At 43.5% G+C, this 23,413-nt stretch overlaps 4 protein-coding genes across 8 annotated transcripts; 1 reads left to right on the top strand and 3 right to left on the bottom strand.

Annotated features, from left to right (window-relative positions):
- Positions 1-1,095: 1,095 nt before the first annotated feature.
- On the bottom strand, positions 1,096-4,610 carry LOC124481562 (low choriolytic enzyme-like). The gene is made up of 9 exons (XM_047041624.1): positions 4,491-4,610; positions 4,363-4,393; positions 4,206-4,271; positions 3,959-4,111; positions 2,377-2,494; positions 2,045-2,223; positions 1,749-1,830; positions 1,479-1,603; positions 1,096-1,286 (listed from the first exon to the last, which is right to left on the bottom strand). Exons 1-9 carry the CDS (start codon positions 4,557-4,559, stop codon positions 1,255-1,257), a joined length of 855 nt encoding a protein of 284 aa, XP_046897580.1. The 5' UTR covers positions 4,560-4,610; the 3' UTR covers positions 1,096-1,254.
- Positions 4,611-6,805: 2,195 nt separating this feature from the next.
- Positions 6,806-11,662, top strand: mtch2 (mitochondrial carrier homolog 2). Of its 3 annotated transcripts, none has more exons than XM_047041623.1 (13): positions 6,806-6,948; positions 7,840-7,924; positions 8,050-8,156; positions 8,941-9,021; positions 9,201-9,258; positions 9,417-9,468; positions 9,721-9,780; positions 10,016-10,109; positions 10,221-10,268; positions 10,405-10,472; positions 10,575-10,650; positions 10,766-10,886; positions 11,038-11,662. In XM_047041623.1, exons 1-12 carry the CDS (start codon positions 6,862-6,864, stop codon positions 10,850-10,852), a joined length of 903 nt encoding a protein of 300 aa, XP_046897579.1. In that variant the 5' UTR covers positions 6,806-6,861; the 3' UTR covers positions 10,853-10,886; positions 11,038-11,662. The 3 variants fall into 3 exon arrangements, with proteins under 3 accessions (XP_046897579.1, XP_046897577.1, XP_046897576.1); XM_047041621.1 differs by having other exon boundaries at positions 11,033-11,662; XM_047041620.1 differs by having other exon boundaries at positions 10,766-11,662.
- A 3,062-nt stretch (positions 11,663-14,724) lies between these two features.
- On the bottom strand, positions 14,725-19,312 carry psmc3 (proteasome 26S subunit, ATPase 3). Of its 2 annotated transcripts, none has more exons than XM_047041602.1 (12): positions 19,226-19,312; positions 18,821-18,901; positions 18,292-18,417; positions 18,037-18,141; positions 17,749-17,811; positions 17,497-17,634; positions 17,217-17,360; positions 16,954-17,102; positions 16,419-16,515; positions 15,424-15,569; positions 15,216-15,297; positions 14,725-15,108 (listed from the first exon to the last, which is right to left on the bottom strand). In XM_047041602.1, the coding sequence occupies exons 1-12, from the start codon at positions 19,265-19,267 to the stop codon at positions 14,998-15,000; spliced, it is 1,284 nt and encodes a 427-aa protein (XP_046897558.1). In that variant the 5' UTR covers positions 19,268-19,312; the 3' UTR covers positions 14,725-14,997. The 2 variants fall into 2 exon arrangements, with proteins under 2 accessions (XP_046897558.1, XP_046897559.1); XM_047041603.1 differs by having other exon boundaries at positions 19,232-19,298.
- Positions 19,313-20,005: 693 nt separating this feature from the next.
- On the bottom strand, positions 20,006-22,792 carry aplnr2 (apelin receptor 2). 2 transcript variants are annotated; one of them, XM_047041596.1, is made up of 2 exons: positions 22,581-22,792; positions 20,006-22,345 (listed from the first exon to the last, which is right to left on the bottom strand). In XM_047041596.1, the coding sequence occupies exon 2, from the start codon at positions 22,050-22,052 to the stop codon at positions 20,667-20,669; it is 1,386 nt and encodes a 461-aa protein (XP_046897552.1). In that variant the 5' UTR covers positions 22,053-22,345; positions 22,581-22,792; the 3' UTR covers positions 20,006-20,666. The 2 variants fall into 2 exon arrangements, with proteins under 2 accessions (XP_046897552.1, XP_046897553.1); XM_047041597.1 differs by having other exon boundaries at positions 22,606-22,792.
- Between the last annotated feature and the right edge of the window lie 621 nt (positions 22,793-23,413).

Here is a 23,413-nt window from a genome sequence, read left to right as displayed (position 1 = left end):
TCATTAGATCTGTGTTTAAGAGTGTAAGTTTGCCTGTCTGCCTTTCTGCCTCTCTGTCTGATAGGCAGGTTGCTATATTTGAATAAATGAACAGTATGGTTTTCTTAATACAGTATTGATATAGTTATTGACTACTTGTGATGGTTGCTAATGTTCCAGTCCTGTCAAGGCCATATCCCTGCTTATGTGTGTGAAAGCAAACAGGTGTTTCACGTTGTGTAAGGACATACAGCACCATTCCTTCAACTCAGCAAAGATGTATACATTTGCACACCTGTGAATGTTCTCTGGAGAGCAAATGGTTGACACCATTTTTGGGTTCTGTATGTCACAAATGGCACTTTCTACTACATAACTACTATGATCTTATAGGATGGGAGACACCTGGCCTTTACCTCTTAAATGCTAAACTGGCTTTGCTTGATGTTTCTCACACCTCATTGTGTGATGATGTCCTGTTGCATTGGTAGTCATAACGTGAAGCGTTCAAATGTGGTCTGATTATTTCTTCTTAAAAGTTGGGTATAAAAGGAATGTGGACCACAGTCTAGCCTTTTCTTCTCCTAGCTTTTTCTTCTTCTCTAGCTTCTACTTCTTGTTCACTCCTACATCTCCTTGATTTTCTTCTTTCTTTTTATCTCTTTCTCTTTCTGATTTACAATAATCATAGTAAAGTAGGGAACAGATTCTTGCCTTGTAAATGATTGAATTTATCAGCAAAAAATAATTTTCATTAAAATCTTAATTTTTAATTAAATTAAGAAACGTTAAGATTTTTTGAAGAAATGTACTATTTCTATTCTACTTCAACATACATAGTAAAATATAAGCAATTCCAGCATATTTGGTTCATACACTGTTCAGTTTACCCGTCTTCTAAAGGGCACAGTATAGGTTTGGCCAATATAAAATTAATTCTGTTTAGAAATAGGGAAATGTACAAGAGAAAGGATATTCTGTCTATTTAACTAGAATAACCAGCAACCAGTCACATCTGACTGTTAATTTATTGTAAAAAAGAAAAAATATAAGAATATCTTATTCTCCTTATATAGGCGATGGGTGACATGGTGATTAAAGCAATACATTACAGAATGCTAGTACAGCAAACAAATGCAATTTATTTTAGTTTCGATGGGATTTTGGTACAGACCACAAAATATGAATTGAGCTGACATGAAAATGTTTGCCAATGCAATTTTTATGCACAATACAGATAAGCTTTTCTTAAGAACATTAAGTCTTCAGAATATGCTACTCTTCTATTGAGTCAAACCTTGTGCGATCTGAGAATGAAAGAGAGAGAGATAGGAGGTTACCGTCAATCAAATCACAGATTATCCCTTATTAGACAAAAACAGCTATAGTTAATTGTAGTTACAGTGGTTTACAGCTGTAATTAGATGGAGTTACAGTTGTATACAAGTATTGTTTAATGTAGTCTACAGCTGTAGTTAGTTGTTCTGAGTGTCTCTTACTGCAGTTGTAGAGGAGGTTGATGCGCATGATGTCTATAGGGCTCATTTGAGTGGCCCGGCCAATGATCACGTTGTTATCTGGAATGGGAATGATGGTGGGTTCTCTGTTCTTGGAGAAGGCATACCTGCAGCAGCCACAAAACATACATAAATACAGGACAGGAGAAAGAGGATATTGTAATAGCTCTGTCCTCAGAACTACATTATAATAACAGTATGGATTGTAGCCTGTATATCTAGTTGTATGTTGAGTTGGACTGTGTAACTGACCTGCTGTAATGCATGACAGAATTATAGTCATACGGAGTACCCAGGTTGTTGGTGTTGATCTTCCCAAAGTTGTGTTCTTGTCCTGCAAGTGAACAATATGGCAGAATAAGACACTTTCTTCCTAAACAGGATATTAGATATTGCACAATGCAGACAGTATCTTTGTCCTTGATGGAATGTGTAAATGCTCGCATATCAGAGGGGTTGGGGTAGTAAATGTATGCATTCATTAATTTATGAATGAATTCATAATTGTATTTGTATGTACAATTGGTTAGTGTCACTGAAACACCTACCGGGTATGACATTTTCCAGGAGTATACGGACATTCTGATCACGGTCAGAGCGGGTCTGCTCGTGGTCGAAGCCCAGGGCGTGCAGCAGTTCATGCTGGACCACGGAACGGAACACACACCCATTCCGAGCCAGAGACACATCCTGACCAAACCCACGGCGACCCACAAACGAGAAACATCTAAAAGCACAGGATAGAGACACGCATGATATCAAAGATCCTCTCTAAAGTAAACTCATTTAGTATAGAATACACACAAGTATTAGCTGTTAATGTATTTCAGTTCTAATAGAGGAAGAAATGTACGTGTATTTGTACTACAGTTGTCTTCACCCTGAGAGAGACTGGATGTCCACAAAGTCTCTCTGTGTTGTCCTGGGGATGAAGCGGATGCACGAGGAGGCGGCGAAGGAGTTGAGACCATCCAGGATGACAGATCTCTCCCGGGATGCTGCACACAGAGACACCAGGATTGAGTCACGCCGGTTCACTACTGAGGTACTACGGTCTAATTAGAGCCTCTTTTGAGCTTTGTAAAGAGTTCTTAAAACATTTCTCTCAAAAAATTTACGACATTAGAAGCTCCATTGTTCCCTCTGAACCATGTCACTTGCAACTGCCCTGTCCTATGAGTTGCCTGTCAAACTTTAAACCTGTCTCTCAAACTCAGTTATCTGATATAATCTCTACTATGAATTGTTCTGGTTCTAAATTAGACATAATCCCGGCTCGTCTTTTTAAGGATATTTAATCTCCACCGTTAGTCATATGGTAACCGCTATCATAAACAGCTCTTTAACCAAAGGTGTCGTTCCAGCTCATTTTAAACATACAACTTATGTTGAAAAAACTTCAACTTGATCCAGAAATTTGCACCAATTATCGACCGATCTCTAAATTGCCTTTTATCTCTAAGCTTTTAGAGCACAGCTCCAGTTTTATTTGAATTCTTTTAATATCGTGGACAAGTTTCAATCTAGCTTTAGGTCATTACATAGCACTGAGTCAGCTCTGTTGCTTTAGATTCAGGATCTTGTGTTGTGCTGGTTTTGTTACACCTGAGCGCTGCATTTGATACCATTGACCACAACATTCTTCTTGAACGGCTAGAATACATGGTGGGTGTCAGGGACACTGTATTACAATGGTTTGCTTCCTACCTTGAAAAGAAGAATTTCTCTGTAAATTTAGGAAATTGTTCCTCGTCATCTGTGCCTGCTTTGTTTGGTGTGCCTCAGGGATCTATTTTGGGACCTTTACTGTTTTCCCTTTATATGCTCCCCTTGGCCCTCATTTTTAGAAAGAGGGATCATATTTCTCCTGTTTTGGCATCCCTTCACTGGCTCCCATTAAGTTTAGAGTTGATTTTAAGATCCTTATGTTTGTTTATAAGGCGTTGTCTGGCTGTGCACTAAGGTATATTTGTGATCTCATTGTGCCATATTGTCCTGCTAGGGCACTCAGACCTTCAAATCACTAGCTTTTAAATGTGTCACGATGTCGCTACAAATTAACGGGTGATCTGGCTTTTTCTGTGGCTGGGCCAAAGCTTTGGAATGCTCTCCCTTATCATGTGAGGTCTGCTCCTTCATTGGATATTTTTAAATATACTCTAAAAACACATTTTTATTCTTTAGCTTTTGGAAACTTAATTGTTGTTTTATAGCGTAGTTCTGTTATGCACTATGTCAGCACTTTGGATCAATTTGTATTGTGTTAAATGTGCTTTATAAATAAAGGTTGTTGTTATACACCTGCAAGTCAAGATTCAACTTATAAATCTGAAGATTCTAACTTCTGAAATACTTTCTAATTAAACAACATTTAAATGTTGATACTTTGAGGTTGTGAGGGGTCATTTTAGTGGTCCCTCACAACCCTGATCTAACAGGTTCCACAGAGGATCCACACTCACAGTAGACGTTGGCGATGGTGAAGGGCACATAGACATTGCCGTCAGCAGCCTTGGGCCACTTACAGCCTCGCGCCGTGCAAGGATCAGCATTTTGCAGTCCTGTCTTCACTGCAATGTCTCCGTACATGACCAATGGCTCATCCAGACCCTCCCCTGAAAGACAGGACAGTATGTAATTGTCTTAGGTTGTAGTTCAGAGTCAGGTTAGTTGAGTTGAATGTGTAACGTGATCTGCATGTTGCCTCACCAACATGGATATTGGCTCTCTCCAGTAGGGTTGAGACAGCAAGTTCATCAGCTTCTATGCTGTTGACTGTAAGACCCAAAAGCAAGAGAGACAAATGGTTATAAAGGTATCACTGTACCAGTCATTTTTCAGTTACCATAAACAGATTAAGGTTTACCTTCTTCCTCTGAGCTTTCTTCAAAAGAAACCTACAGTTGAAGAGATGACACACAGTATTCATAAGGTAATAAATTGTCAATATAGAGTTTGGTAAATTTTATAGTTAACAAGCAGACTGAACCTTACCTTTATATAGTAGCTCTGAGTGGAGCACAGGAGAGCAGAGAGGATGGCAAAAACACAGAGAGGTGACATGATAGAGATCGATCCACAGACAGCCTTTAGGGGAGAAGCACCCTGGAAGTTAAACACTGCTGTTTATATACCTCTCCAAACTGTCCTCAACCGCATCAGCGAGAACCAGTTGACCAGGAGGACATTGCTAAAGAGAAGGGGATCTTGACCAACTCAAACCAACCGTTTCAGTCAGTTCCCAGAAGTATGGTTATTATGGTGAAGATTAGAGTTATGCAAAACTGAACCTCAGTATTTTCGTATTTCCAATTCATATTCACATTTTTGAAAGATTGTACAGTATCAAAGAAATGTGGCGTTCTGCTTTTTAGAACGAGGACAAAAGTCTGGTGTCATTTTCATTTGGTCTCATGCTGACTTTAATGAAATTTGACACAGTACAAAGCAGTAAAAGCTTTGTAAAAGCAGAACTAAAGCTTTCAAAGGCCGATGTTAAGAAATGATTTACTTAATTACAAGAATGAGCTGCAATAGACCATCAGACAAGTTTAACAGGACTGAAGTAACAGATGTCTAGCACCTGCATTGTAGCAAAGCAGGTTATGCTTTTTGAACAAATAAAAACAACACCAGACTTTAATACAGACACTCACAGTACTGTATTACAGTAATAGGATTTATGATGCACACAAAAATTGCAACAACAACAAAAAATTATCAAAGAATCTGTGCAACCTTTCAGCAGCTGTTTCATCAGCTGAGGTGAGAGGGAAGTTTGTAACCAGATGACGAAACATCATTATGTCTCACTGTGGGAGTTTGTGTTGCTAAACATTTGCACGTTTGTGGTTTTTTGGAAACATTATGTTGCAAATATAAGATGAAATCTAGTCCTCAGGGCTGCAATGTGGTCCTGATGCAGATATCACCAGATTGTATGATAAACATTCTTCTCTGGGTTTTACTCAATATAATTGATTTATGTTGGTCTACAAAGTATCAGGTCTCTGAATCATGTCAGTGATAAGTGTGACTTAATCATTGCTTTAGATGTCTGAACTTGAGGCATTGCTTTGCATTAATTCCCATTCTTACGATCATCAATATATTGCATACCATCAGACCAAAAGGGGTCTTTTTGTGGTCCGAAGGGGCAAACTCCAGTCCGACAGTCAATCCAAATACTGGCCTATTATGTGCCCTGCAAGGGTTTGTTTCAGTATACCTGTGTGCATAATAGGGATTTCACAAGAGCTACATTTCCAGTCAGTGGGGAACTTGCTAAACTTGGTCAAAATAGTTGTTAAAAACCGCAATCTATGTTATCTAAAGCACAAACTTTCATTAGCCTGGACAAAGACAGAAAAGTAAACCTGATCTTAATCTTAAAACGTTGTGTCTTTTATATTTGTTTATCACTTTTACAAGATTCAGCTTGACAAGGGTTTTCATGAAAAGGAGAAGTCAAGTGGACGTTTTTTCTTAAATAATTTAGGATAGGCTATGTGTAAACAGGTTGCCACTTACCTTGAATTGCTACGCAGCTTATCCCAGTTCTTGTGTGTATGAACTCTGATTTAGTTTATACATGTCTAACTTAGTTAGAACCACTAATGTAGTGATAACACAATTTCATAATGTCTGATTTCATCCGACATACATTACAGTGATTATGAAATATATAGCAGAAAACTAAATATTTATGGTATTGTGGTTAACCATGTTTAATTGCCTTTCCATTTGAGCATTCTTGTTCCGTCGACTGGATTGAGGGACCAGTAGTCTACAGTCTAGCTCTCTGTATTCTAAAATATCGATAAAGAAATATCATACAAATGGTCATATTTACCACTAAATTTACTATTTATTTAAATGTAAATCAAGGTCTCTTGAACAAACGTCATTGGTCGAACGGCCCCTTCCACTAAACCAGCAGGGTAGCCTACCTTACTGCCTATGAGACGTCTGTAGTTGTGCACACTAAAGTACCCAACATTGACAAAGTCTGTTTTGTGTTTTGTATTTAGTGAGGTTTGTATTTTGTTTTAAGAGGCCGTTCCACCGCTCCACTTGTGAAATGAAGCCGAATATCAGCATGTTATATTTATCCTGTTAAAATAAATCTTACACAATAAAATACCCAGAGAACACATAGCTGAATCTGATTTGGCACTGTGTTTTCCATATAATTTAAATGCTTAAAAAATGTTCTAGGTATCCAATTTACCATACCCTTATGGTGACTGAATGGCCGAATTTGAACATTGCTCAACGATCTCTGGGCTGTTCTTGAACGGACCCTTAAGCACTGAAAGCTTCCTTCCTTTACGGCGGCAGATGGGAGAGCCCTGTCAATTTCATAATGGCGGACACGTGTGGACAAATACTTCTAGGGTCTGGGCTAACAGTCCTATCCCACCCGCTTATGTACATCAAAGTACTAGTTCAGGTAAGAGCGTTATACATTATCTTGTGTGCATGTAGTTAACAAGTTAACAGATTTTGCGAACTAGGCGAATCCATCGGTTCTTGTCACTGTCAGTGACAGATAGCTAGTTAGCTAGGCTAACGTTAGCTTCCTGGATACATTGTGTAGATGATTACATCGCTAGGTTTATAAATATTTTTTGTCTTCACCATATTTGATCTGCTTCCCACTTCAGAAATAAATTTTACTGAATGTCAGTGTGTTGTACGTACATGTGCTTTCAAAGCAACGAAAAAGTAGTCGCTAACAATGATAGCTCGCTATGTTTTGACGTCACGAAAGGTCATTCAAAGGAACTACTGTCGACCGCAGCTAACTATCATGCTACCATTAGCACCACACAGTAGGGATTGGTTTGATACGACAACACAGTAGTAGTATTCAAACATCACCTTTTAATTAACTCGTCTAGTTATATGCATACGATAGTCACACGGGGCATTACTATTAAGCACAGCATTTTGCAAGCTCGTTTCTTGCTAGGCTAGTTGGATAGCACTAGTACTGTACGTAGCTTCTACTGTAATGGATGGGTGCCCTTTGGTCCACAACAGTCAGTACTGTAGCTGTTCAGTCTTGGTTAGTGGGTTTTGTGGTAGGGCGTGTACGTTTGCATGCAGTTATGTTGGTTAGGTAAATGTTGATACTATTACTTCTAAATAAATGTGAAAGTTAAAGTTAAACAGTCTGACTAAGTACAACGTTAGTGCAACAAAAACGTTATCTTTTGTTGGCCAGGCACCGTCATATTGAAAGTGAAAGTAGTCTCGTGTAGCTATAATAATGTAGCTTGTCGCCAATGGTTCTACTTAGTTAGGTTATAGCCCTAACTTCCCTGTGTTGTGGCTCCAGGTAGGACATGAACCCCTGCCGCCCAGTCTTGGCAGGAATCTGTTCGGCCGCCAGGTCTACCAGCTACCTGGGCTGTTTGCTTATGGTGAGACGAAATCACATTATTTGTAGTTTTGCAACAGAGCATGCTATATCAATCATGATGAGTATTCAAAGTTTTACATGTCTATAATGGGTTTCCTCTGATCTGCATGTGTATGTGTGTTCCAGCCAAACACATCACAAAGATTGATGGCAAGGCGGGTCTGTTCAACGGTCTGGTCCCCAGGCTGTGTGCTGGCACCATCGGCACCATCGTTCACAGTCGGGTTCTGCAGGTCAGATGAGCCATGAGCAAGGCTTTTTACACCACATGAAAGGTTGGATCCACCACCTTGGTTATAGCCCAGTGTACATCAGGGATCCCTAATCTACAACCCCTTATTTGAAACTTTAGCTGGTTGAGGATCTGAATCAGGTTAGTCCCAATTGGAGTTGAATCAAAAGCATACAAGTTTTCCAGGAACAGGGTAGGCAGCTCTGGTCTACATCCCAACTTTTACATAGACCTAATTACCTTTGTAATAACAGGTTTGTCTAACTTCTTATCAAGTCAAGCTTCAGTGTTCCTATCAGAGGCCTTCCAATATTACATGTTTTCATTCTTTGAGACTTTGGCCCCCAGGTGTGTAGAGGCTTAGCAGATCAGAGTCCATGCCAAGCTGGTCAGGATGTTGGTAAAGGTGTCATTGTCACCTGAAATGGGCTCTGCCTGGTGGTGGGAGGCTGTAACACCACCTCCTTCCTCCATACCTTCTCTCACATAACTAATGTTGACTTCTATATTCAGACTCTGCCTAGAAGTGTGAGCGCTGACAAGCTAATGTAGACACACAGTCTTCTGTCATAACCCTGCCCCCACCTCTCCCACACATACACACTCACTAGTTCCACTACGCCTCACCACATTCTACTTAGATCTGGAGGACACTTCTAACCCAGTTTAACTATGAAATATGAAAAAATAACCCTGATGGGTTGTTAGAATTCAGACATTCTCTGAAACTTCCCACTGATTGTCTGTCTGTAAATCTGATGTCATATTGGTCCTCTCTCATTCAGAGATGTCATGACGCAAAATTTGAGGTTACGGGCAGTGGACAGAAACAGGAAGAAGGCTCCCTACAGCATGTTGTCAATGAGGTACGTCTGCAGGGGTTGGGGCTTGGATTGAGGCAGGTCAGTGATGCCAACTGCTTGTAACTGATCCAGATGATGACTCGTCCACTGTTAAAGAATATGTTGACACGATGAATAGAATTTCCCTAGCTAACTTCACTTCCTCCCTGACTTCCTGTCTGTCCTTGTGTGTTTCGTGTCAGACGACCAAGGAGATGATTGCACGCTCCTGCGCCACCATCGTCACACACCCCTTCCACGGTGAGTCTTCCCTCACCATGCTTTCTGATGTGATACCTGTGTGTGTCCTATCCCCGTTTATTGTCCTCTCTTTTTTATGAAGGGCTATCCCTGAGACCACAGTCGTCCATAGCGTCCATTTCCATAGCGATAACAAATTATGTTTTCTGTCTCCATAGTAATCACCCTGAGGTGCATGGTGCAGTTCATTGGGAGAGAAGTCAAGTACAGGTGAGCTTTTGCTGTTTCACCTGCCTCACTCCACTAAACACACTGGGGTTTGTAGTTCAGCTATTTTGGGGTTTGTAGTTCTGCTATCTTAAACTCTGAAGTAGTAAATGCTATTACAAGACTGAGCAGATGACATGAAGTGAATACATCACCCGTTTTTGGAGTTAGTAATTAAAAAAGTGTGGTGAGTTTTTTAATCCAAGGAAGTCTGAACCATGATCCAGTAAACTGAACTGCCCCGTCTCTCTGCAGTGGAGTGTTTGACTCCGTCATTACAGTCTACAGAGAAGAGGGCATCATGGGATTCTTTGCGTAAGTAGGAATCTGCAGGAATCTCCACTGTATTACAGGATACATATGTAATGTACACTTGTTTCCTTGCACACTTGGCTCTGATCCCTGTGAGGTTGTGTCTGGGCTTGCTTAGTGTTTTTTAATCTGGAACATCAGGTCTAGTTCCATCCCCGGATAATTAGTTGTCTGTCAATGCAGGATAATCTGATTGTACTTGGTCCATCTCTTGCGCCCCTCCCTTCCCTGCTCTTAGGGGTCTTATTCCTCGTCTCCTTGGGGATGTTTTGTCCCTGTGGATCTGCAATATGCTGGCTCACCTCATCAACACATACGCTATTGACGACTCGGTATGACAAACACATACACAAGATGTAGTATTTGTTACAGTACTTTATATGCTGTATGTACATGTTAAGATGAGTTTGAATAATGCATTTAAATGATTGTTTTCTCACTAGATGAGTCACACAGGAGAAATCAAAAACTGTTCTCAGGCTGTGACTGGGGTACGTATCAAATACACCCTATTTCTCTAAACCGGGAGAGATGTTGCCATATCATGACAGCCACTTGGCACCTTTTAAACCTGGCCTCAGTTTAAATTACTTGTGTAAACTGACACTGTGGATTTGTTCCTTCCAGTTCTTTGCCAGTATGCTCACTTACCCATTTGTCTTGGTGTCGAACCTTATGGCAGTGAATAACTGTGGGTGAGTTAAGCAGCTGGTGCACCACACATTTTCATTCTGCTACTGTGGTGGCTTTAGTTTCAGAGTAACGTGTCAACTCCCATCCTCTTTTCCTTCATCAAGGTTGTCTGGAGGCCTGCCACCCTACGCCTCAGTGTACCCCACCTGGGTGGATTGCTGGAGACACCTCAGCCTGGAGGTAAGTGACTCACACACACACACACACACACAGACAGACTTCTACACAGCCTGCTCTCCTGGTCTTTTTCATTCATTCACTGCAAACCTCTCTTCTCTGCTACCTTCGTCACCAGGGCAACATGAGCCGGGGTAACAGTCTGTTCTTCCGCAAACTGCCGGTGGGGAAGACGTACGCCATTGATCAGAAGAGGTTTTTTTGAGATCGAAGCAGAAGGAGCAGCATAGAATCTAATTGTAAAAATATAAATTTACATTCTGCCTGAAATTGGTTGGGGGGGGGGGGGGGGGGGATGTTGACACTTAATCCTTTGTATGCATTTGTTTACGATGGAACTGATTTTGCTTTTTGTTTTTTAACAACCCGTCTGTCTGCCATCAAGTAAAGATGAAGCTGTGCTGTTTTTGAGGGTGCTCAGATTGGGACAAGGGAGGAGCTGTGTTAAAACAGACCTGTGACTGCTGCTCCTCTAATGGAGCTATGCCCCTCCACCTAGACCCACCCACCCCACAGTGAAGAGACTGACTCCTTCCTGTCTGTCACTTCCTGCCAATAAACTTTCCCTTCATCTCGACCCCCCCCCCCCCTCTCCTCCGGTCCCCTGGTGTGTCTGCTGTAATGTTTGATGGACCACACATCTGCAGCCTCTATTCCTGGTCGCCTTGTTAATATAAATTAAAGATGGGGATTGTTGCTAAACCTGCATGTAGTAAATGTTTAACTGATGAGATATTAAGCAGTGAGATCTGTGTCAGGGGTGTGGGTATCTGTGTAGTGTCCTGGTCCGTGTGTGTGTGTGTGATCATGGTGCTGGCACAGAGGGTCCAGGGAAAAGAGGTGTGATTGTGTGAGAGGGCACACACAGCCGGACCAGCGCCAGGGCCTTCAGACAGCGAGGAGGCACCATACAGCTGGAATGTTGACAGTACAGGATGGTATCTGGCCTTGTCACAGTAGTCAGGCAATTGTATGAACTCACTTTGACAAACCCAAATAAAGAGTCTTGCTTTTTTTTGATCTATTGTGTGGTTTTTTGGGGGTGTGAAACCATGTTCGACTATATGCTAATGTTTGTAACAGACCTGTTCATTTGCAAGTTTTCTTCAGGGTTCTTGCAGGTTTCAGTAAGTCAAATTTAAGACCTTTTAAGACCATTAAGACCTACATGACGCATTACCACAAAAACAATAAAATCTAAGACATTTTGAAAAAAAAAAAAATATTTCAATAAATTCAGTAATTGAAAAAGTTATTTTAATTTACAGATAGATAAATCACATTAGTAACCTAATTTAACTTCATTCAGCACTAAGTACTAGGGGGAAAAAATCGATTCACATATGGATCTTCTAGCGATTCACATCGATCTATCGATTCACGTCCATTCACTTTATTTTTATGTAAGCATATTGAATCGCAATTTGATAAAAAATCCCTGTGGTGTAGTGGGTTGAGAACAAGGGCCTACACCACAACCACCTGGGTTCAAAACCAGCACAGCATGGTGCCAAACTCATCCGTGTGCCCAGATCCCTGTAACTGAGAGGCAGCTAAATCTTTTTTTGCGTTTTGGACGTCCATATGGACGTCCATAGACTGACGGCGATGGCTGCTGATCTTTGCATGGATGGACGGACGGCGATGCTGTTCAGAGTGCCGTCCATAGAGGGAGCATATATTTTGGACGGCGTCATAGCCGTCCATATGGACGGCGATGCTGTTCATAGTGCCGTCCATAGAGGAAGCAGATATTTTGGACGGCGATGGATTAGCAGGGACGTCCCTCGTGCCGTCCATAGAGGGAGCAGATATTTTGGACGGCATCATAGCCGTCCATATGGACGGCGATGCTGTTCAGAGTGCCGTCCATAGAGGGAGCATATATTTTGGACGGCGATGGATTGAATGTTTAGCAGGCTGTTGAGCTAACAGAACTGCCGAAGGCTACCATAGCATGTAGCTAGCTACATTAACTTTGGATGACTCAATCTTTTGTCAAGTTAATTTGTATGAATTGCATGTTAGTGCAATATTTACGCCTTTATTCTGTTTTTTTTACATAATCAGCAGTATGATCTCATGACAATATAGACTTGAAAAACAATATGTTATGGTTTGGGTTTGCCTATAGGCTACATATATTTTAATTATTTCGAGAATTGTTAATAAAGACTCATTTAAAATTTTAAAATTTGGAGTGTTAGGCCCATAGGCTATTACGTTTTGCATTTGTCTCCGCTCAAAGTGGTTCGTGCGCAACATTGGAGCTACTGACTGGTGGCTCCAAATCCACCCATAAAACACTTTAAACTGACGGCTTCAAAGACCTAAAGGGCAATGTATTTCATAGGGTCATAACACAATGTTAAAATCTTAATTGAGTCTTTATTAACAATTCTCGAAATATTTAAAATATATGTAGCCTATATCTAGGCAAACCCTATAACATATTGTTTTTCAAGTCTGTATTGTCATGAGATTATATTGTTGATTGGCCTACTTTTGTATGTTAAAAATAAAATAAAGGCGTAAATATATAGCCTTCACTTAAATGCAATTAATACAAAATAACGTGACAAAACTTATTGAGTCATCCACGGTTGCTGTAGCTACATTCATGGTAGCCTTTGACGGCTTTGGTTTGGCTCAACACATCGTATTGTGTTTTGCATTGGTCTCCGCTCCAAGCGAGTGTTTGTTGTTTTGCGTTTGTCTCCGTGCGCAAAGTTCGTGCGCAAGATTGGAGCTACTGACTGGTGGCTTCAAATCCACCCATAAAACACTTTAAACTGACGGTTTAAAAGACCTAAATGGCAATGTATTTCATAGGGTCATAACACAATGTTAACATTTTAAATGAGTCTTTATTAACAATTCTCGAAATAATTAAAATAAATGTAGCCTATAGGCAAACCCAAACCATAACATATTGTTTTTCAAGTCTATATTGTCATGAGATCATACTGCTGATTATGTAAAAAAAAACAGAATAAAGGCGTAAATATTGCACTAACATGCAATTCATACAAATTAACTTGACAAAAGATTGAGTCATCCAAAGTTAATGTAGCTAGCTACATGCTATGGTAGCCTTCGGCAGTTCTGTTAGCTCAACAGCCTGCTAAACATTCAATCCATCGCCGTCCAAAATATCTGCTCCCTCTATGGACGGCACTCTGAACAGCATCGCCGTCCATATGGACGGCTATGACGCCGTCCAAAATATATGCTCCCTCTATGGACGGCACTCTGAACAGCATCACCGTCCGTCCATCCATGCAAAGATCAGCAGCCATCGCCGTCAGTCTATGGACGTCCATATGGACGTCCAAAACGCAAAAAAAGATTTAGCTCCTACTGCTGTAACTGCAGCGCACTCCCCGACTGTCCAGATCCCCTCCCAACTGTCGTTTCCAAGTCCCAAACTGTCCAACAGAAAAATCTCAACCAAGAGTCTAATTTTTTTAACCTTTTATCAGTTTTATTTAAAGCTAAGTCCAAGAGCAAAAATTGAGCGGTCAAACCCCCCCCCCCCCCTCCTAATTTGAACCCTGTTCTATAGAGATACGCTTTGTAGGCTACGACAATACTTTTGTGCTACTTTATAATAACGTTCTGCGGCCAGCGTTTCTGGAAATGAACCGAGGGTAAAATATTTCATAGACCTGACTAAAGAAATGTAAGACCTCGGATGAAAATCTGGCAATTTTTAAGACGGTTTAAGGCCTTAAATATAAAGTTCAGAATTGGGACTTTTTACCCCGCAGGAACCCTGCTTATTATAAATCCTTCGGAAGTACAACAAAGAATTTTGGTCTGGTTCATGGTCTCCCCGTTATCAAACCATGCTTAAATAAGAAAAAAATATATACTTTGTAGGTGTTTCTCCATGTGCATCCAATATTATGAACCCGTTACCCTGACTTTCCCCCAAATCACAAAATAATTTAAATTGTATCATTGTTACAATTCCTTATGCTTAACTTCAGAACCATGAACACTTGAACATTCTGTCTGCATATAGATGTACTCACCTACACACCGACATTTCAGACAACAGAATAAAAGAAAAGCTCTGGAAAAAGTTTTATTTTTTCTTAAATGGACAATAAGACAGTGGCTACAGTAATAAACCAGTGCTCTGAGTCCCCTCCAATCCCTTCCTCACACTCAAAAATACACCCCCCCAACAGTTTCTCTCTTCTCACACCTTTTACCACCAGTAACAACCAGATGTTAAGATCATTGAAAATAGGTGTAGCTGTCATCCAATAAACACCTTGGTTGTTTCAGGCATAAGTGGAAGGTATGGCAAACATATAGACACACACGCACTCCCAGTCCTTTTCAGGCATAGTACTGCAGATTGGCCTTCTTCTTGGCCTGCACCTCCAGGATGCCCTCCATGTAGTCTTCATGGTTGAGCTCTGTTGCTCCCCGACGAAGCGCAATCATACCCTGAAGAGAGGGAGAGAAGGAAGGGGTAATGCGTGGTTCAGGGTGTGTTGAGTAGAGTGCAGTGTAGGAGGTTGTGTGAAGCTCTTGATCAAGTTGAGTTTACTCACCGCCTCCACACACACAGCTTTGCACTGGGCTCCGTTAAAGTCGTCAGTGCACCTGGCCAACTCCTCGTAGTTTACATCAGGACTGGGGAGGGAAAGAAGAGAGGGGTCAGACAAGGTCCTGGAGACAGACCCAGGCTGGGCCTGATCTAGCGAGCATGCAGGGTTACAGGTCAGTAACAGGGGTCCAGCAGGTCCAGCAGATCCATACCTGACGTTCATCTTGCGGGAGTGGATCTGCATGATGCGAGCACGAGCCTCCTCGTTTGGCATAGGGAACTCTATCTTTCTGTCCAGACGACCGGAGCGCAGCAGAGCCGGGTCTAGGATGTCCACCCTATTGGTGGCCGCGATCACCTTGAGGGAGGAGGAGGGTGATGGGGGAGGAGGGTGATGGGAGAGGAGGGTGATGGGAGAGGAGTGTGATGGGAGAGCATGGTGATGGGAGAGGAGGGTGATGGGAGAGGAGGGTGATGGGGGAGCAGGGTGATGGGGGAGGAGGGTGATGGGGGAGCAGGGTGATGGGGGAGCAGGGTGATGGGGGAGGAGGGTGATGGGAGAGGAGGGTGATGAGGGAGCAGGGTGATGGGGGAGGAGGGTGATGGGAGAGGAGGGTGATGGGGGAGCAGGGTGATGGGAGAGGAGGGTGATGGGGGAGCAGGGTGATGGGAGAGGAGGGTGATGAGGGAGCAGGGTGATGGGAGAGGAGGGTGATGGGAGAGGAGGGTGATGAGGGAGCAGGGTGATGGGAGAGGAGGGTGATGGGAGAGGAGGGTGATGGGGGAGGAGGGTGATGGGGGAGCAGGGTGATGGGGGAGCAGGGTGATGGGGGAGGAGGGTGATGGGAGAGGAGGGTGATGGGGGAGCAGGGTGATGGGGGAGCAGGATGATGAGGGAGCAGGGTGATGGGGGAGGAGGGTGATGGGAGAGGAGGGTGATGGGGGAGCAGGGTGATGGGAGAGGAGGGTGATGGGGGAGCAGGGTGATGGGAGAGCAGGGTGATGGGGGAGCAGGGTGATGGGAGAGGAGGGTGATGGGAGAGGAGGGTGATGGGGGAGGAGGTTGGAAAGTGTAAGTCACAGAGATGCCAGTCAGGCACTTCTCTTGCAGTTGGTCCTGTCTAGAGGGGTGAATTTATGGTGTGAGGGAAGTGTGGAGGTGAGTGTGGTATGAGGTAGTAAGTACAGGGTGTGCAGGACGACCTACCTTAACCTGCATGTTGGGCTGGAAGCCGTCAAGCTGATTGAGAAGTTCCAGCATGGTTCTTTGGACCTCCCTGTCACCTGCTTTCTCACTGTCAAACCTGCATCACACACATACAGATAGACACAACCTGGTCAGGGACATGTAAACACTAGACCTGGGCCATTACAATGATCAAACACTTGAAAAGTTCCATACTTCAAGAAGCACATTTAAAAACATTGAGGAGAAGACTGATTTCAAATTCAAGCTACCCAGGGCTAGCAAAAGTGTTATAAATGTCAGCACAACCAACAAAATTAAAAAGGCAAGACACATACAACCCCAACAGATAAAAAAAAAAATATGGCACCTCTAAATGGACAGCAAAAGGGGGCATCAAAGCTCATTGAATCAATGGAGCAGGACTCAAAGTAAAGTGCTACTTGATAGCACTTTATTATCCCTTGTCCCTAGATGTGAGTTTGATTTACTCCACAGCAGGTACTTACGCCATTCATCCTTTGTTTAGATTAGAAAGGGTTACCTCCCAGCTCACCTCTTGGTGCCGATGGCATCCAGCTCATCTATAAAGATGATGGACGGTGCTTTCTCCTTGGCCAGGGCGAAGGCATCTCTCACCAGCTTGGCTCCATCTCCAATGAACATCTGCACCAGCTGGGGGCCAGCCAGCTTCAGGAAGGTGGCCTTGGGGGGCAGAGTGGAGTTGACATGATCATAAATGTCACATGACTAGTTAAACGATGCAGTCGGTTGCAATAAATCCCCCAAACACACAGCAGTTGTGGGGGAACTCCTTACCTTGGTCTGGGCAGCACAGGCCCTAGCCAGCAGGGTCTTGCCTGTGCCAGGGGGTCCATACATCAGGACCCCCTTGGGAGGCTGGATGCCCAGGTTCTCAAACTTCTCCTTGTGGTTCATGGGCAGGACGATGGCTTCCACCAGCTGCAAGGAAGAGAAAAAAAAGGGGAGTGGGATGTTGTTAGTCACAGTGAATGCCAATTTAAGCTGTAAAAAAAATCACAAGTGGAATGTTTTGCTTCATCTCTCGTGTGTGATATGCTCTTGCTGCAATTCGGACCTCCTGGATCTGCTTGTCCAGGCCTCCGATGTCACTGTACTGCTCCGTGGGCCTCTCGTCCACCTCCATGGCCTTCACCCTGGAGTCGTACTCCGTAGGCAGGGTCTCCAGGATCAGATACGAGTCCTTGTTGACTCCCTGGAAGAGCATGCACACATACAACACAGGATGAAGGGGAAGGAATTAGACAGTCGCATATGGTCTACATAAGGTTGTATACGTGAGGTGCAGAGGACGGGAGAGCCGTCTCACCACCAGGTCTCCGGGCTTCAACTTCTCTGCGTCCACCAGGCCAATCACAGGAAGGAAGTAGGTCTGTGGGAGCACAACAATCCATCGTAACACCAACTTGGTGATTCGTTTAAAATAACTAATACAAAATGCTCTATTTACCAATCCAGCTACAAACAACAGTCATTGTTGCAACGAGGAGCAGATGCATGTGAGGCCAGTTAAACCATATGTTGTGTGTCTGATGCTCTAGGTCCTAAAGTCTAGGATAATGTATTTTCTGTGTTTGAATGGACAGAGATGTCATACCTGTCGGGTGGACGTCTTGATAACAGCACACTTGCCCTTCCTCTGAGAGTCCAGGTCGATGTTGGCTCCATCTTCCTCCTGGTCATTAGGGTCCACATCCAGCAGCTGGACACACACACAGTAACATTAGTGGTGGAAAATAACACACCAGTAATGTGCTACTGTTCATTTACTTAATCATGCAAAATCATGGACATTTCAACAGGGGTGCACTGAATTCCCCCACCAGAACCTCCATAGCATAACATGTTCCACCTCAATGACATTGGACACCAGGTAGGGCAGGGTCTTGTTGACTTTGATCTTCTCTGTGTTCTCCTTGATCTTGTCCTTCATGGCCTGCAGCTCGTGAGTCACTCTCAGCACCTCGCTCTTCATGATCTAACAGAAATGGCAGAGAAGAGGGGATTAGACTGTCTGGGACTAACTACATCAATGTTGAACTGAGCCAAATACACTCAATGTCATGTAATCTCCGACTATAAAACCCGTTGAAAGGAAATGTTATACCTAGTAGGAAGTAACACGGAGACTAAGTCAGTGTTTATAAATGCCTTGCTTGAGAGATGTATACAAACAGATATTATCACAATTTGAATATAAAAAGTATTACTTCAAACATTTGTATTGATTAAAGTAATGTTTACATCCGGTAGTGGCATGTTGCATCTTTCAATTTTGAAATAAAATACTATGCTTCCAATAACAGTACATTTGGTTGGTGAAAATATGTTCTAGCTAGACAGCCAAGAAAGAAGAAAGCTACGTAACCTGGCTAGCCTACTTTTATTTCACTGTCCAATAGACGTGTCCGCTGGACGATTTCCTCGGTAGACATCTTCAGTACCTCCTCGCCGATGCCATCCTGTTGTAGACACAATTGTCAACAATTGACAAATACACGTTTATTTTGGACAATGTATGAATGATGAATTGAGCAGAGCTAAGCTAACCACAACAAATTTCCCTGTGTCACTCTCGCACACAGTACTACTGTACCGAATGGGTTGGTTAGCGAGCTAGCTAACGCGTTAGCTACTGTGGCACTAGATTTATCGAGAGGCTAACCTTGATTAACATTTTATACTTTCACAACATAATACCAAGCATGTACTTTTACGCATACTACATAATACTTTGAATTAAAAAACGGAACATCGTTAATTTAGGTTAATATATTAAAACAAACCTCCACCTCATCCCAAACCGACTTGTCATTCAGCGACGCCATTTTCGCTCTATTTTCTTCGACGGTTGGAGTGTTGTTTTGTGTTTGGTCTCCACACCGCCCTCGGCAGCGTCGGAGTGGTATCACTGTAAAGACGTTGGATCTAAAAGCGCCAAAATGAATTAAATAAATGCACCAATAAATACTTACTTAAATGTGTCATTAAATAATTTCAATTGAATAGATACCTTTTTTATTTGTTATTAAATGTATCATAGATAAAAAATTAGTTTGACAGATAAAATACATTCATAAGGCACTGCAACACGTGGTGACATGAAAATGAAAATGCAATTGACTGAGGGCGCTGTTTAGCTTATTGCATTTGAATAGTCAACTGCACATTAATACAGGACCATTAAATCATTAATTGAATAATTGAAATAATTATGTGTTTTACATTGGTATTTTAATGAATTCATGACACATTTAAGTAATTATTGAATGATGTATTTATTTAATTCATTTTGGCACTTTTAGTCCTCCATATTCGAAAGCATTGCTTTTCTTATGTTTCAAATATAGGCTATATAGGCTATAATAATATAAATAGTGATGGTATTAACTTACAATGCATATTTGTATTTCCCCTCTATCTAACAATGATCTAACCTTGCATAGATTAAATACATGGCCATTTGTAGTGGAATGTACTCCCTTTGCAAACACTTTAATCCAAGGCTACCTACGGGTTTGTGTATGTGTCTGAGAGAGAGAGAGGGGGGGGGGTTTACATGAGCAGAAACTTTGTAGTATGTAACAAACCTTCCAATGCACGAAGTAGGGTGAGTCAGATTTTTATTGAGTCCACTGTGAGCAAACAATGTCTCATCTTTCCCATCTCAAATTCCTCACTTCCTGTGTGACACATGTCCTCTATCTTGGGTTTATTGGCACATGAGCGTTCACACACATCTCAAAAAAGCATCCGATTCTCATATCTTTATGAAAGTATCAGTGGTATGTGTTGTGCATGGTGGAAATGTACTGTTTATAGACTCAGTGCCTGTTGCCTCCGTGGGAAACAGTGATGTGTTCTGGTTCCATGAATAAATGATTTAACAGTTTAGAGAGTACATCATAACCTCATTCTCATGGACTGATTGGATGATTTTTCAGGCCTCTCACTGTCCACTTCACATTTGTTTAACATGTCTTTAATCACAAACCAGGGGGAACAAAATTATTTCTTGAGATCTTAAAACACAAATATAATAGAGTGACATAATTTCAACAATTTTACATCACACATAAAAAAATAAAGAGAACACCGCCGTACTCATGTGTTCCTTATCAAAAAATACATAGCATCTTCATCTAGTTTGTTTCTCATGAGGGTCACATAGAAATATGGGGATTTTCCACTTCCCAGGGAGTCTGTGTTTCACAAACAAACACACTCTTAACTATCCCTTATCTGCTCTACTTTGTCCTCCTCCATTCCATCTACAGTTTCCTCTCGAGTTCTACTTGGCTGCTCCCTGTCCTCTTCCTCTTCCTCTACATCCTCCTCCTTATCTGCTACCTGTGAAGATTCACAACTTCCCCTGCACCCTCTCCAGCCACCCTGTCTTGCTTCCCTAGCTGCCCCTGCCCCTCCGCAGGGCAGCAGGACACGGCAGCGCTGTCTAAAGGCGGGGTCACAGCAGGCGTAGAGCAGTGGGTTGAGGCAGCTGTTGAGGTATCCTAGGCAGGTGGCGTAGGGGTGTGCGGCCAGCAGGGTGCGGTCCAGCAGGCAGGAGTAGGGCACCAGGCCCAGCTCCACCAGCATTGACAGGGACTTGTTGGTGTGGAAGGGCAGCCAGCACAGGAAGAAAGCCATCACCAGGGTAACGATGACACGGAGCAGACGGCGCTGGCGTTGGGGGTCCGGACGTGGGCCTTGCTTGAAGTGGCGACTGACGAGGTGCCCCAGGGAGCAGTAGCAGACCAATAGGACAGCCAGCGGCAGCAGGAAGCCAATCAGAGTGGACTTGAGCCCCAAAGCTGCTGTCCATAGGAGCTCTGCCCTCTCTCGCTCATCTCGCCCCAGCCCAGTGGAGATCAAACTGGAGTAGTCCATCGCACAGGAAAAGATCACGGCTCTGTGTTCATCTACCTGGTCGCCCTCCCCCTCCTCCACTTCCTGCCAGTAATCATCAGGCTCCTCCCCCAGCTCCACCTTTCTGACAGTCCTGAGTAGCAGAGCAGGCAGAGCTAGCACCCCTGCAACCAGCCACACACTTCCTACTACCCACAGTACCCTGCAAGTCCCGGGCCCCTGAGCACGGCTGGAGCGGCGGTGTCCGGCTATGAGCCAATAGCGCTCCACACTGAGCGCTGTGAGGGAGAAGACGCTGGCATACATGTTGAGGGCAACCAGGTAACTGCTGACCTGGCAGAGCGGCTGGCCAAAGGGCCAGTGGTAGTCCAGAGCTGTGTAGGCAGCCCACAGGGGCAGGGTGACAAGGAAGGCCAGGTCTGCCACCGCTAGGCTGGCGATCAGCGAGTCAGTCAGGGAGCGGGAGGAGCCAGGCAGCCTGGGGGAGGAGCCTGTGCCTGGGTGACGGAAAGGGCGCTTGGTGCAGGAGCAGGTGTTTGCTCCCAGGGGCTGGGAAGAGTGGGGCCGGTCCAGGTAGGCCCAGAGCACCAGGCTGTTTCCCAGGGAGCCTAGCAGAAAGGCCAACAGGTACACTGAGGGGATGAGCACCCAGGTCGGGCTCCACTCACTGTAGTCGCACTGGGGAAGGGAAGGAGAGGGGGATGGAGCAAGGTAGGAGGAGGGAGGGAACAGTTCAAGGTCTGACATGAGGGATCTGGGGTTGGTTGGTATCAGTAAATTGGCAGGCAGTAGACAGTGGCAGACGCCAGTGGACACTTCTCTCTGCTACTCAACATCCAGCTGACTGAAGGCTCCAGCTGTTAATCCATGTAGTCTCTCTCTAGACACCGCGGTGTCTCCTGCTTTCTCACGGTTTAGTCCTGCCTGTGTCCAGCTGGCTACTCAGGCTGTGAAAGTGTCCCTGTCTCCCTCAGTTTGCTTCCTCTGCTTCCCGTATATCTCACTGTGACGGCATCTTGGTTGTCTGTTAAATAAACAAACTGAAAGACAAATGGGAGTCTGTCAGTGAAGAAGAGATTAACTTAACATAAACTAAACCAGTACACACTGAAACAGTAAGTGGGCTTGCATAGTTTACAATATCACAAAACTGCAAGAGTTGATTTAAATGTGTAGATTTAATTTGACATTTAAGAATGTCAAAACCATAGGGAAAACAACACAATATCAGCAATTGAATGTTTTTGTCAAATAAACATCAAGTAAATCTCTTACATATTTGAGAAAGGAAGTCTCTGACCAGGTTTCCTAGGCTGTTGGTGTGTAATGCTGGAAGACACAAAGATTCAGATGTCGTCCTCAGGGCTGGGAGACGAGATCTTGTCAGATTCTTACTTCTTCACTTCTCTCCATCCATACAGTTCTGACCTCTTCTCTTCATACGGTTTAGCCCTTTCAGAGGTGTGTTTCTCTTGAGGGGGTCTGGAGTTCCTTCCCCTGCAGATATAGCCCACCCTCCAGATCCCCACCCCCCGCCACCACAACACACACACCTCTTCCATCGCCCCTCCCTGTCTCCCTTCCCTCCATGAACCAGACCACCCCAGAAGAGGCTTTAAGAGAAGCACAAACACTTTCCCCTCTTCCTGTTCGCAGCCCACAACTTCATACTCTTCAAACATCATACAAACACTGTGCACACTGTACACAAACACCTATACAGTCTATGACAGTAACAAACACTCAGACAACAAGCAATCAACATACGTACACACCAACACATTTGCACATTCCAGTGACAGTACCAGCCACATTGACTGTTAAGACTGTAAAGTAAGACACAATGACAGCCACTAAAAGAAACAGTGTGTATGTAAACACTGAACAATACAGCAAACTCCAACAGACCACACTGAACATTTACATGACCAGGTCAGCCTTGTCCTGAGACATGTGGTATGGTGTGTGTATGCGTGTGCGTGCGTGTGTGTGGGAGGGAGGAGATGGGGGAAGGGGTGAGATAGGGGGGGGGGGGGGACATGAGTGATTAGGGGATATCCCAAACCAGGACATGACTCTGCATCCTGGAACACACTGATTGGCCTAAA

This window comes from Hypomesus transpacificus, chromosome 19 (genome assembly GCF_021917145.1).
Source record: "Hypomesus transpacificus isolate Combined female chromosome 19, fHypTra1, whole genome shotgun sequence".
In the NCBI taxonomy this organism is placed as follows: Eukaryota; Metazoa; Chordata; class Actinopteri; order Osmeriformes; family Osmeridae; genus Hypomesus; species Hypomesus transpacificus.
This window is presented reverse-complemented; position numbering and strand designations above follow the sequence as displayed.

Excerpts from the sequence above, each read along its gene's own strand:
- LOC124481562 (XM_047041624.1), bottom strand. The coding sequence starts at position 4,559 with ATGTCACCTCTCTGTGTTTTTGCCATCCTCTCTGCTCTCCTGTGCTCC. Across the intron at positions 4,112-4,205 it reads GAGAGCCAATATCCATGTTG|GGGAGGGTCTGGATGAGCCA; the intron begins GTGAGGCAACAT and ends CCTGTCTTTCAG. Across the intron at positions 1,287-1,478 it reads CAACCTCCTCTACAACTGCA|ATCGCACAAGGTTTGACTCA; the intron begins GTAAGAGACACT and ends TTTCATTCTCAG.
- mtch2 (XM_047041623.1), top strand. The coding sequence starts at position 6,862 with ATGGCGGACACGTGTGGACAAATACTTCTAGGGTCTGGGCTAACAGTC. Across the intron at positions 7,925-8,049 it reads ACCTGGGCTGTTTGCTTATG|CCAAACACATCACAAAGATT; the intron begins GTGAGACGAAAT and ends TGTGTGTTCCAG. Across the intron at positions 9,259-9,416 it reads CGTCACACACCCCTTCCACG|TAATCACCCTGAGGTGCATG; the intron begins GTGAGTCTTCCC and ends CTGTCTCCATAG.
- psmc3 (XM_047041602.1), bottom strand. The coding sequence starts at position 19,267 with ATGGCGTCGCTGAATGACAAGTCGGTTTGGGATGAGGTGGAG. Across the intron at positions 18,142-18,291 it reads TGGTGTCCAATGTCATTGAG|CTGCTGGATGTGGACCCTAA; the intron begins GTGGAACATGTT and ends GTGTGTGTCCAG. Across the intron at positions 17,635-17,748 it reads TGAAGCCCGGAGACCTGGTG|GGAGTCAACAAGGACTCGTA; the intron begins GTGAGACGGCTC and ends ATGCTCTTCCAG.
- aplnr2 (XM_047041596.1), bottom strand. The coding sequence starts at position 22,052 with ATGTCAGACCTTGAACTGTTCCCTCCCTCCTCCTACCTTGCTCCATCC.